The sequence below is a fragment of the Eptesicus fuscus genome, chromosome 12 (assembly GCF_027574615.1).
Source record: "Eptesicus fuscus isolate TK198812 chromosome 12, DD_ASM_mEF_20220401, whole genome shotgun sequence".
NCBI classification, from domain to species: domain Eukaryota; kingdom Metazoa; phylum Chordata; class Mammalia; order Chiroptera; family Vespertilionidae; genus Eptesicus; species Eptesicus fuscus.
In genome coordinates, this window is record NC_072484.1 from 27,923,588 (window position 1) to 27,935,632 (window position 12,045).

General features: G+C 44.7%; 1 protein-coding gene across 1 annotated transcript in view; it reads right to left on the bottom strand.

The window, feature by feature from the left end:
* CDS2 (CDP-diacylglycerol synthase 2) overlaps nucleotides 1-12,045 on the bottom strand; it is a 47,542-nt gene that overhangs the window by 1,328 nt on the left and 34,169 nt on the right. The window contains exons 7-12 of the mRNA XM_008141066.3: nucleotides 11,750-11,832; nucleotides 6,116-6,203; nucleotides 4,771-4,839; nucleotides 3,692-3,844; nucleotides 1,086-1,205; nucleotides 178-281 (exon numbers count right to left, since the gene is read on the bottom strand). Coding sequence (XP_008139288.2) covers nucleotides 178-281; nucleotides 1,086-1,205; nucleotides 3,692-3,844; nucleotides 4,771-4,839; nucleotides 6,116-6,203; nucleotides 11,750-11,832 — 617 coding nt within the window. The remainder of the gene's footprint in view (nucleotides 1-177; nucleotides 282-1,085; nucleotides 1,206-3,691; nucleotides 3,845-4,770; nucleotides 4,840-6,115; nucleotides 6,204-11,749; nucleotides 11,833-12,045) is intronic.

Here is a 12,045-nt window from a genome sequence, read left to right on the forward strand (position 1 = left end):
CTCTGGATTCTCTACTAAAGGGGCAGAGGGGCTCGGGAATCCATAAGTAAATAGTAGCAATGGAAAACGGCATTTATATTTAGAATGCTTTTCACTAAAACTGAGATATAGCTACAATTCTAGACTTTCACCCTATTTAAAAACCCACCAACTCGGTGCAGAGGGAAAGGCATGTACCTGATAAAACTGGCGATGTACACGTTGACAAAGGTGGCCATCAGATACTGGCAGTCAAAGCGATCCATGATGCCTCCGTGGCCAGGAATAGTATTGGCAAAGTCCTGTGAGAGGCAGGAGAAGAACTGGTGAGTCTCGCTCAGCCAAGATCAAACCCTGGCCTGTGGTCCCACCTCAATGGCCAGCTACTGCCCTGAGTAGCTGAGAGAAACTAAGTGAGAAGTAAGCATTGACTCAAATGCTGAGGCTATAATAGGACACAATCTTAAGTTACAAAAATGTCGTTTTTCACTACAGACCGATTCATTTGCCTGTCACCATAACCATTATTGCTTGTCTCATTTTCAGTTCTTATAAGTGTATTTCTAATAGCACATGATCTCACTCATCTAGGGGAAATAATGAACAACATAGACTGATGAACAAGAACAGACCCAGAAACAAGGAGGCATGGATCAGACTGTCGGGCCTCAGGGGGAGGGGAGGGAAGGGTGGGGGTAAAGGGGGAGATCAACCAAAGGACTTGTGTGCAGACATATGAGCCCAACCGGCGGTTAAGGACAACAGGGGGGTGGGGGCATGTGTGGGGAGGGGGGTGGGATGGAAATGGGGGGACGAGGACAAATATGTGATACCTTAATCAATAAAGAAATTTTTAAAAAATGTCGTTTTTAAGAAAGAGGTAAGATATTAACAAATAAGTGGAAAATCCAACTATTGAATTTTCCCGGAAACAATGTCTTTTTATGTAAGCTACCTAAATTCTGTGCATGGGTGAGAGCACACATTAATAGCCTAGTATTTTGAAGAGGTTGTAGTTGACAGGGTGGGGCAGGGGGAGGAAGGCAGAAGACAGGTGAAGAAGGGCTTGGCTGGTTGACAATGAGAGGAACAGAGGGTTTTCTTACTTTGATTTTAAAGGCTCGTTTGAATCCACTTGCAAAGAACCCTCCAAAGGGGCCGATGAGCGAGGCAAATGTGGAGAGGGCAATGCTGTGAATCTGGAAAGGGTACATCCGGACGATTTTCTGAGAAGAATAAATGAAGTAAAAGTCAAGATGCCTACAGGCCAGGCTTATTACATATGAACATAAGTAACTCTTTATGCAATTAACTATATCCCCCCCCCCAAAAAAAAAACATAGTTAGTAAGAAGACTGACTTTTTAAAAATCTCTAATGTCTGCTTAATAGAAGGCATTAAGATATTCTGCATTTAATTTTTTGATATATTGTTTTGGTTAAAGTATATGAAGTAAATCCAGCCTTACACAGATATGTAGTTGAAAAGAGGAAGAGTATTTTGGCACTATCTTTTCAGATAATTATGGGTATTCTTTGACACTACACCAGAATTTGATAAGTGGTAGTTCCTTACAAATTTGGTGCAATGTGAAATCTGAAATCCTATCAATGAACTTTTATACTCTTAAATTAAAATCCACTGGTCTATCTAACACTCTGAATGGATCTTTTACCCATGCCTGACTGTGTGAATCCATTCACTGAGTTATGTCAACCTTCCAAATGCAGGCACATTTAGCTATACAATGTCAAAACATTATGTATTAAAGCTACCACAGATCTTATCAGAAAACCCTTTAAGTATTAGGATGCTGTCAAGCTCATAGAAGGCACACACTTTCTAAAATTCTACACTCACATGAAAGCCACATTTTATCAGTGTTGACAATTACTGTTAACTGTTTTCCTCGAAGTGACGGGCTCATTTCATTCATTTTCAAGAAAAATGTCTGCCAACTATCCAGTCTAAAACACTATAGTTTGTCAGTTCTTTTCAAGTAAAAATTGTTTCTATAAAAAAGCAGCTAGGGTCCTAGCTGTTTTGGCTCAGTGGGTAGAGTGTCGGCCTGGGGACTGAAAGGTCCCAGGTTTGATTCCGGTCAAGGGCACATGCCTGGGTTGTGGGCTTGATCCCCAATAGGGGTCATGCAGGAAGCAGCCGGTCAATGATTCTCTCTCATCATTTATGTTTCTATCTCTCTCTTCCTCTCCCTTCCTCTCTGAAATCAATAAAAATATATAAAAAAAAAAAAAAGCAGTTAGGCCCAGCCAGTGTTGCTCAGTAGTTGAGCATCCACCTATAACCAGGTCATGATTTGATTCCTGGTAGGGCATATGACCGGGTTGCAGGCTCGATCCCCAGTGGGGGGCATGCAGGAGGTAGCCCATCAATGATTCTCTCTCATCATTGATGTTTCTATCTCTCTTTCCCTTTCCCTTCCTCTCTGAAATCAATAAAAATATATTTAAAAAACAAAACAAAAATAAATTTTAAAAAAAAAAAACAGCTAAGCCAGTTCATAAGTTAAGGAAGTGCCTACACACTTTTCCTTTAGGTAAACTTCAGTATTCAGCAGAAGTGTTTTATGCTGTTTTGGTATAAAGAATATTAGAAAGGTGTGTACTCAAGGGTCAAAATTTAATAAGATTAATAATTTTACTATTTCACCAAAGACATCCTTAAAAGGAACTGGCTTATTTTTATTGAGAGGGTGTAGCATGAAGACTCCAATGATTTATTCCAGTTTGATGCCACCACCTTCATCCATGCTAAGTTGCCCACAGGTTTACCCACTACTGCTTTTGTCAACAAAGTGGACAAGGCAAATAATGTCACTGTATTATTATAAAAACTAGAGGCCCAGTGCATGGGATTTGTGCACTGGTGGGGGGTGTAGCCTGTGGGAATCAGCCTGCTATGGGAGTGCCGCTCATCCCAGTCAGCCGAATGGCTGTGGACCCACCCTCTGAGCGGCTGCTCCCTAGTCCGGCATCTTCCGTGGAGCCAGAGCACTTGTCTCTCCAGGGGACCCAGTCGGGGCCGGGCCCAGGGACAATAGCACTGCGAGGCGGCAGAGTAGTCCTCAGTCCCACAGTGGCCACGAACCCACCTCCCAGCCTCCGGGGTTACCCGGCAGCGGTGGCACTGTGCAGCCTGCAGGCGTCTGGAAGAGGCAGCAGGGAGTGAGGAGGAGGAACCTGGGGCAAGGAGGCGACAATAGCAGCCTGGGTTCCTGCCTGTCGGCCCGGGGTTTGCAGAGGGAGCAGCTGCTCATCCTGGTCAGCCAAGCGGCACTCCCACTGTGGTAGCGCACTGACCACCAAGAGGCAGCTCTTGCGTTGAGTGTCTTCCCCCTGGTGGTCAGTGCGCGTCATAGTGACTGGTCGACCGGTCATTCTGGTCGTTCTGCCATTCAGTCACTGGGCTTTTATTGTATAGGATAGTTGTGACCTCAGAGAACCCCTGAAAGGATTTTAGGGTCCTCCAGGAATCCCCAAAGCACACTTGGAGAATCACTGGTCCTAATGATTTGAAGTAGGAAGAAAAGTCTCCTCCTGTCCTCACTGTAAACAGACTTAACAATTCTCCTTCATCCTGGGGCCACAACTTTGGGGAAGGGAAGGTGGCTTTTCTGAGTGGTGGAGAGGGGGCTCTCTCCTGTAGTCACTATCCCACTGAGGTTAGTTCCCTCCACGGAAGTGGCACATACCCAGCCAATGACCGACTGGATCACTTCAGGAATGTTGTACTCATGTAAGCGAAACAGGTCCGAGGGTTCACAGTCCACCATGAAGCTGTTGGTGTCATTGTTGTACTCCACGGGGCAGACAAAGCATCTGTACCCAGACATCACATAGGACAGCTGAGGATGAAGAACAGAGAGACAGGCAAAGGAGACAAGTTCGGCCACCCTGCCTGGGCAGCAGACACCTGGTTTTCCCATGTCCCTTACAGTGCCTAGCACCTTCTAACTGCAAGCCACGCGCTGAATCAGAGGTTTAGGTTTCACCACATTTTACCTGAACTGAGGGAGGGAGGCCACACCCTGTTGAGGTTGTACACATACATACTTGCTCAAACATTCCTGTGCTGACTGAATCCAGGAAAGACCTGAGAAACATGGAATGTGGTGAAGGAACTATAAGACGCTTCTACCCACTTGGAGAGCTACAGTCCATTTTCTCAGAATCTCTTAACTTGGTGCTCACTGGAGGCAGGAGGTGAGGAAACTGTATAGGGAGAGGCAGGCAGCCAGGAGGAAGAAAACTGAAGAGCATTAAGGTAAGGAAGCTAACACTGAAGGACAGATGGACAACACAGAAAGGGGAGAATGGTCTGGGTCAGAGCAGGGAATGGTGTTCTTAAAACGGCTGGGAGATCATCCACTATGAGCAGGGCACACAAAAGAGAAAATCTGAGCTGGAGTGGCATATTTCACCCCACCCCTTACTCGCCAGTGCCAATCACCCAGACCTTGACATAGCAAATGCCTGGACAAGAGTGCCACCTGCTGAGTGTTGCATGCATCGGCAAGAGAGAAGTACAGGTGCATATGGCCCCTGCTCCTAGACTACCAAGACCCTGCTTGAAAACTGGCAGATGAAGACCAGCTGGTGCTCCCTGTGCCAGTTACAGAGTGTGCCATGCTGGTGCCCCTCTTCAGAGCAAAGTCCCCATCCAGGACAGAGTCCATGGCCTTGGGAGACATGCCCTCTAGCCCTGGACAAGCTTCAAAGATGGGTATGAGGCTTCTGTCACTCCCCCACCTACTAGAGAGCCACCACCTACCAGAAGGCCAAACAGCACAGTTGCAAAGAAGCCCCCAATGAAGCCTTCCCAGGTCTTCTTCGGCGACAGCTGTGGACAGAGAACAAGTTCTTAGCAGAGGGAATTTTGATTCTTTGGCTTTGGGACAATGAATATTTGTTAAAACTCTCTGTTAATCACCTCACCTTCTAAAATACCTCCATGCTTGGTTTCCTTGTTCCCTGCCTGATTCCCCTCAGTTTCCTTTCTTGAAGTGGTCATTCAAATCATTTAATTATATTATAGAACAGTATACTAATTAAATAGCAATACTCAAATTCATATCAAAGCCCCCAAAATATACTTATATAGTCTATAAAAATATTTTATTTTTTGCTGGAATAAACAAATATTTATGTGCAAAACCATGAACTTGGACCCTAATTTCACATCACATATAAAAATTAACTCAATCAGAGGGAAGGCAGAGGGGGGGAGAGGGAGATAAGAAGTCAACCAAAGGACTTATATACATGTATATAAGTATAACCAATGGACACAGACAATAGAGGGGTGAGGGCCTGTGCTGGGGGCGGGCAGGAGGAGACTGGGAGAAGTCAATGAGGGAAAAAGGAGACATATAATACTTAAAGAATAAAGAATAAAGAATTTAACAATAAAGAATTTAACAATAATAAAGAATTTAAAAATAATAAAATAAAAGTAATTAAGAAAAAATTAACTCAAAATAGATTATTCATAAAACACTATAACTTTTTAAATTTACATTTGACTCTATTCTTCCTTAGGCACCAAGTATTTTAGTCTTTATTCATTTTTTTCTTTCTATAAGTTTCTCCTGAGTTTGAGCAATTCTGATTTTCTCTTTTCTGTTTCTGTCCATTTCTCTTAGTTTTTGAATTTTTGATATTTGAATTTTCTTTTTTTTTTAATATATATATATTTTATTGATTTTTTTACAGAGAGGAAAGGAGAGGAATAGAGAGTTAGAAACATCGATGAGAGACAAACACCGATCAGCTGCCTCCTGCACACCTACAACTGGGGATGTGCCCGCAACCAAGGTACATGCCCTTGACCGAATCGAACCTGGGACCTTTCAGTCCACAGGCCGACGCTCTATCCACTGAGCCAAACTGGTCAGGGCATGAATTTTCTTTATTAGCTTTTTATTTTCTTGTGGGTAACTGTCGATGTTTCCCTTTGTTTTTTCTTTAAAACTAATGTAGTATCACCTTTCTCCAGGATGACATGAAGACATACACACCAGCTAGATCTCCTCTGTTTCCCAAGCTGATCTACTCGTTTTGAGAGCATCACCCTTCCCCCCTTATGGTGATAGTTCATGTTAGGGTGATCCATTTACCTTGATGAGTGGGGTCCGACCAAAGAAGAATCCAAACATATAGGCCATGATGTCATTACAGATCACGCAAGAAATGGGGACAATGAACCTAGGAAATAAACCAAAGGATAAACACTACCGAGATAATAATACCTCAAAAGTCCACAAAATAATACCATTCATAAATTCCAGTACTGAACGAAATAACTCAGAGTACTAAAGAGATTTTTAAATTATTATTATTGATTTGAGAGAGAGAGAGAGAGAGAGAGAGAGAGAGAGGTGTGTGAGAAACATCGATCGGCTGCCTCCCACATGCACCCAACAGGATGGAACCCACCACCTGGGTATGTGCCCTGACTGGGAATCAAACCCACCACCTTTTGGTGTACAGGAGATGCTCCAACCAACTGAGCCACCCGGCCAGGACAGAAATAACTTTTAAAAAAGTAAAATACCAAACAAGCCCTTCCTACTACCTGGCACATAGCAGGCATTCAAATGTTTACTGAATGACTACTGAATAAATAAAAGTGGCATTCTATAAAATGTCATTTATTCTTTTGTCATTATAAAGTAATTATCTACACAATGAAACAAATTTAAACTGTAAAGGAAAGAAAAAAAGTTTTCCTTATTTCTCCCATCCTATCTCCATTCCCCAAAATAGGCACTTGCAATCATTTCTGGTTTTTCTTCTTGTAGTAGTTGCCTCCATAATTCTAGTAAGTAATATACACTGAGTGTCCAGATTATTATGATCTCCGAATGCATAATAATCTGGCCACTCAGTGTATATCCTATATAATAAAAGGCTAATATGCAAATTGTCCCCTCAACCAGGAGTTCGACCAGCAGGCAGGCCGGCCAACCGCCCATGTCCCCTCCCCCTAGCCAGGCTGGCCGGACCCCACCCACACACACACACACACACACACACTGAGTAGCCAGATTATTATGTGTTCAGAGATCATAATAATCTGGCCACTCGGTGCATTTACTGTGTACTTTTAGGAGCTCTATCTAGTAAGCCCTCCCTTTCCCTAGGACTATCCTGAGGGTAAAAATCACATCCACACACTCCTAGGTTTCTTCCCTGCCTCCCCCTGCTGGTCTGGTCATCCCCATCATGAAACTGGTGGTGGGGGAGGGAGGGGCACAATTTCCACACTTGTGCCATCACCCTCCTCTCCTCACTCTCCACTCTCTAACAGTCACTTTTTTAAAATTTCCTCTATTACAGACTTATGCATAAATTTCCTGGCCCATCAACTATAAGCAACATTTCTGGACTTCCTGTTTGTTAAGGAGGGAATTAGAGCATCTGTATTCTCCCAACCCCCACAACATTTACTTCGTGGAGGCTTCTAGCACATACTCTCTGCTCTGCAGCTATAATTAAGTCTTATAGGTTGAGTCTGAAAACCAATAACTAGAGATTTTAATAACTGTATTACTCATTGTAGAGACAAATAGTATATCTGGCCCTAAAGATAGGACTTAGCATGTGCCACTGTTAAGAAACACCTAACAGAAACTGAAAGAAAGAGAAGGAGCTGTATGCCCTAACCATAATACCTATAACATTTATATAAGCTAGTCTTTGTTCCAAGCACTTTATGTGTATTTACTAATTTATTCCTCAGGAGGTGGGGGATTCTATACCTCACTCTGAGATCTGGAAACAAAAGCGTAGCCTGAGGTCTTACCCACAATACTTTAGTACCTCTCTTATATACCCTAGGCTAAGTCACACCACACCTCTTCACTAAGACCATCCAGCTTCTTCAACCAGCCTGCTAATTTCTATCAATGCAGATATATTTCCTGTTGAAACTGTGGAAGGCTGTTGGACAGGCATGAGTAGAGCAAGGACAATGGGCCAGGTACAGACGGTCATCAGGGCAGAAAGCCCTGGGTGCCCAGCAACAGGCAAAACTGGGAAAACAAGGTCCTCGCCCCCAGGGTAACCTTTCCTCCCCTAACCTTTCCTCCCACTGGTCACGTGGTCACTTCAGACCTCCTAACCTTTCTTATGGCTGGTAACGCGGTTCGGATCTTTCCTGCCCTGGCCTGTTACTAGTCATGTGGTAGCCCTTAAGCATTAAGACTCCAGACAATGAAGTTTTGACCCAAACCAAATACATCTAGGCTTCAGTTGTGTTTCAACTCCAGGCACAGAAAAGCAGCAAAACCAAACAAATGATGCCACAATGACCTCAGGACCAGCTGCAATGACTAATGACCCCCTGGCCTGGCACTGATCAATCAGTAGAGACCCTTACCCTGAAGGACACCCCTGGAAAGCTGATGAATGAATATTCTACTGAGATTTCCCCTCAAATCCCCACCTTAAAAGCCTTTAGGACAGAGGACCCAGCATGCTCTCCCTCCTCTTTCTCCCCAGGCTTGTTACCCTTTCCCTTCTTTCTCCTAAGCTCCAAAGGCCCTTCTTTTGCCTCTGTAACTTGTTTCCGGAGCCCATTTCTTCTACCACTCATTTCTACTCCAGTGACTTTCTAAATAAACTTTCTCTTGTAGTTTAGGTCTTGGCTCTGAATTCTTTCTTAGCCAGAACTCAAGGATCAAGGTCACTGAGCCAAGATCCAGTCTGACTCCACCCGTCTAACACCTGGTGCCGTTCTCACCACCACCAAAAAACTACTGCATTTCTGGAATAAAATCTACTAAGTACCAGTATAGTCATGTGCAGTTTAACTATGGAGATACAGTTCTCAGAAATACAGTGTTAGAGGATTGCATCCTTATACCAACATCATAGAGTGCACTTACACAAACCTAGATGGTGTAGCCTGCCATACACCTAGCCCAATGGTCGGCATACTCATTAGTCAACTGAGCCAAATAGCAACAACACAACGATTGAAATTTCTTATGAGAGCCAAATTTTTAAAACTTAAACTTCTTCTAACGCCACTTCTTCAAAATAGACTCTCCCAGGCCATGGTATTTTGTGGAAGAGCTACATTCAAGGGGCCAAAGAGCCGAATGTGGCTGGCGAGCCGCAGTTTGCCAACCACGGACCTAGGCTATAGCCTATTGCTCTAGAGGAGAGGAAAAATAATTTTCCCTCTATCCTTCTGGGCTTTTGGCTGACACATCCGTGTAATAATAGGAGAAAAACAAAAATTTAAAACCATGTATACCAGGAAAACTGAGTACCTGGCCAAAATGGCTGAAACTACTACATTAAATAGCATCTTCAGCTGAAGACAAAAGAATATACTAGGGATGGGGGGAGTCAGTTATAGGCTATCAGGGAGAGCAAAATAAACAAGAGTAAGGTTGTTATGCAGATTTAAGTCCATTTGTTCTCTCCTGCCTCAATTACAGTTTGTAGAAACAATGTTATCCCCCTCTTCCTGGTACAGCAGGGACCCTTACAAATGGAGATTTCCCCCTACAAATGTTAATGTATTTTACAAAAGGTAACTTCTACTTCGTTTTCAGAGCTTATCCCAAGTCTGATATTTCTTAAAATTAACCAGCCTAAAATAATCCTATGCCAAGTAGAGATATTTGGGGTTGACACACTCTGTTCCCCTATACCTCCTAATCTGTACAGTATGCTACTGTGCTGAATACTGTAGGAAATTATAACACAACCAGAGGCCCGGTGCACAAAATTCATGCACGGGGGGGGGGGGGGTCCCTCAGCCCAGCCTGCACCCTCTCCAAACTGGGACCCCTCGAGGGATGTCCAACTGCCCATTTAGGCCCGATCCTATCCTAAACGGGCAGTCGGACATCCCTCTCACAATCCAGGACTGCTGGCTCCCAACTACTCGCCTGCCTGCCTTCCTGATTGCCCCTAACCGCTTCTGCCTGCCAGCCTGATCACCCCCTAACCACTCCCCTGCCAGCCTGATTGATGCCTAACTGCTCCCCTGCCAGCTTGACTGCCCATAACTGCCTTCCCCTGCCGGCCTGGTCACCCCTAACTGCCCTCCCCTGAAGGCCTGCCCTCCCCACAACTGCTCTCCCCTGCAGGCCTGGGTTCCCCCCAACTGCCCTTCCCTCTAGGCCTGGTCGCCCCCAACTTCCCTCCTCTGCCAGCCTGGTCATCCCTAACTGCTCTCCTCTGCAGGCTTGATTGCCCCCAACTGCCCTCCCTTGCAGGCCTGGTCCCCCGCCAACTGCTCTCCCCTCCTGGCCTGATCGCCCACAATGGCCCTCCCTTGCAGGCCTGATCCCTCCCAACTGCCTTCCCCTGCTGGCCTGATCCCTCACAACTGCCCTCCCTTACAGGCCTGGTCCCTCCCAACTGGCCTCCCCTGCTGGCCATCTTGTGGTGGCCATCTTGTGTCCACATGGGGGCAGCCATCTTGTGTGTTGGAGTGATGGTCAATTTGCATATTACTCTTTTATTAGATAGGATAGAGGCCTGGTGCACAGGTGGAGGCCAGCTGGTTTGCCCTGAAGGGTGTCCTGGATCAGGGTGGGGGTTCCCTTGGGGCGTAGGACGACCTGGGCGAGGAGCCTGTGGTGGTTTGCAGGCTGGCCACGCCCCCCAGTGACCCAAGCAGAGGCCCTGGTATCTGGGATTTATTTATCTTCTATAATTGAAACTTTGTAACCTTGAGCAGAGGCCAGGGCTGGCCAGGGCAGGGGAGAAGCTTGGCTTCCTCCATCACCAGGGGCAACCCAAGCCTCCAGCTGGCTCCAGCTCTGTGGCTGCCACCATTTTTGTTGGGATTTATTTATCTTCTATAATTGAAACTTTGTAGCTTTGAGGGGAGGCCAGGGCAGGCCAGGGCAGGTGTAAAGCTTAGCTTCCTCCATCACCGGGGGCAATCCAAGCCTCCTGCTCTCTCCAGCTCTGCGGCCGCTGCCATATTTGTTTGGTTAATTTGCATACTCACTCCTGATTGGCTGGTGGGCATGGCTTGTGGTTGTAGCGGAGGTACGGTCAATTTGCATGTTTCTCTTTTATTAGATAGGATGGTAAGTATCTGTAATGCATCACACTACAACTTCACTAGGCAATAGGAATTTTTCAGTTCCATTGGAGCCACCATAGTGTATGTGTTCATCATTGATCAAAACATTAAGCAGCACATGACTATACACATTCTTTTGACACATTGCCAGATTCCATTTGCTAAGAGTTTATTTTGAATGGTTTATCTATAATCATAAAATAAATCAGTTTATCATTCTTGTTTCTCCCTCCACATGCTTATCAGCTTTAGTATTAAGGGCTAGATAAAATTCAGTTGTTTTATCTAGTTATTTTCTATAGTTATTGATCTATTCAAATTTTCTTCTTCATGACATTTAGTAGTTTACATTTTGCCAGAAAGTCATAAAAATTTCTTCTAAGATTTCAAATTGGTGCCATACAGTTGCATTATCATTGATTCTTTAAATATCCCTATACCTGTTCATCTAGAACCGTGGTTCTCAAAGTGTAGGTCCTAACGAGCAAAACCAGCATCACCTGGGAATGCACTAGAAATTCAAATTCTCAAGCCCCGCCCCAGATGTACTAAAGCAGAAACTCAAGAGGTGGGGCTCAGCAACCTGTGTTATAACCAGCGCAAGGGGAGAACCATTGGCTTAGAAGGTAAGGCACCTGTACATGAGAAACACCTACTAAATAAAAGGGAAAATTCCCTCACTCTCATCACTCACCAGATCATTCCCTCAAACAGGTTGTGAATAACAAGATGTGACTGGGTGACAACAATCAGTAACGTTACATGGGTCCAGCCAAACTGCAAAAGAAGAAAAAGAGTCAACTTTACCTATTGGTTTACCTTAAAAGGAACTTCAAATAACAGGCAGTACCAAATAGAAAATTGCTGAGAAACAGGTAGGAGAGATATTTGCTCTTATTAGAAGGGAGAAGGCACAAAACAGGCCTCTGGGAGAAATTCTGTCCCCCAGCTACAGTCCCCATCACGTCAGGATCACATGGCTCACTAGTA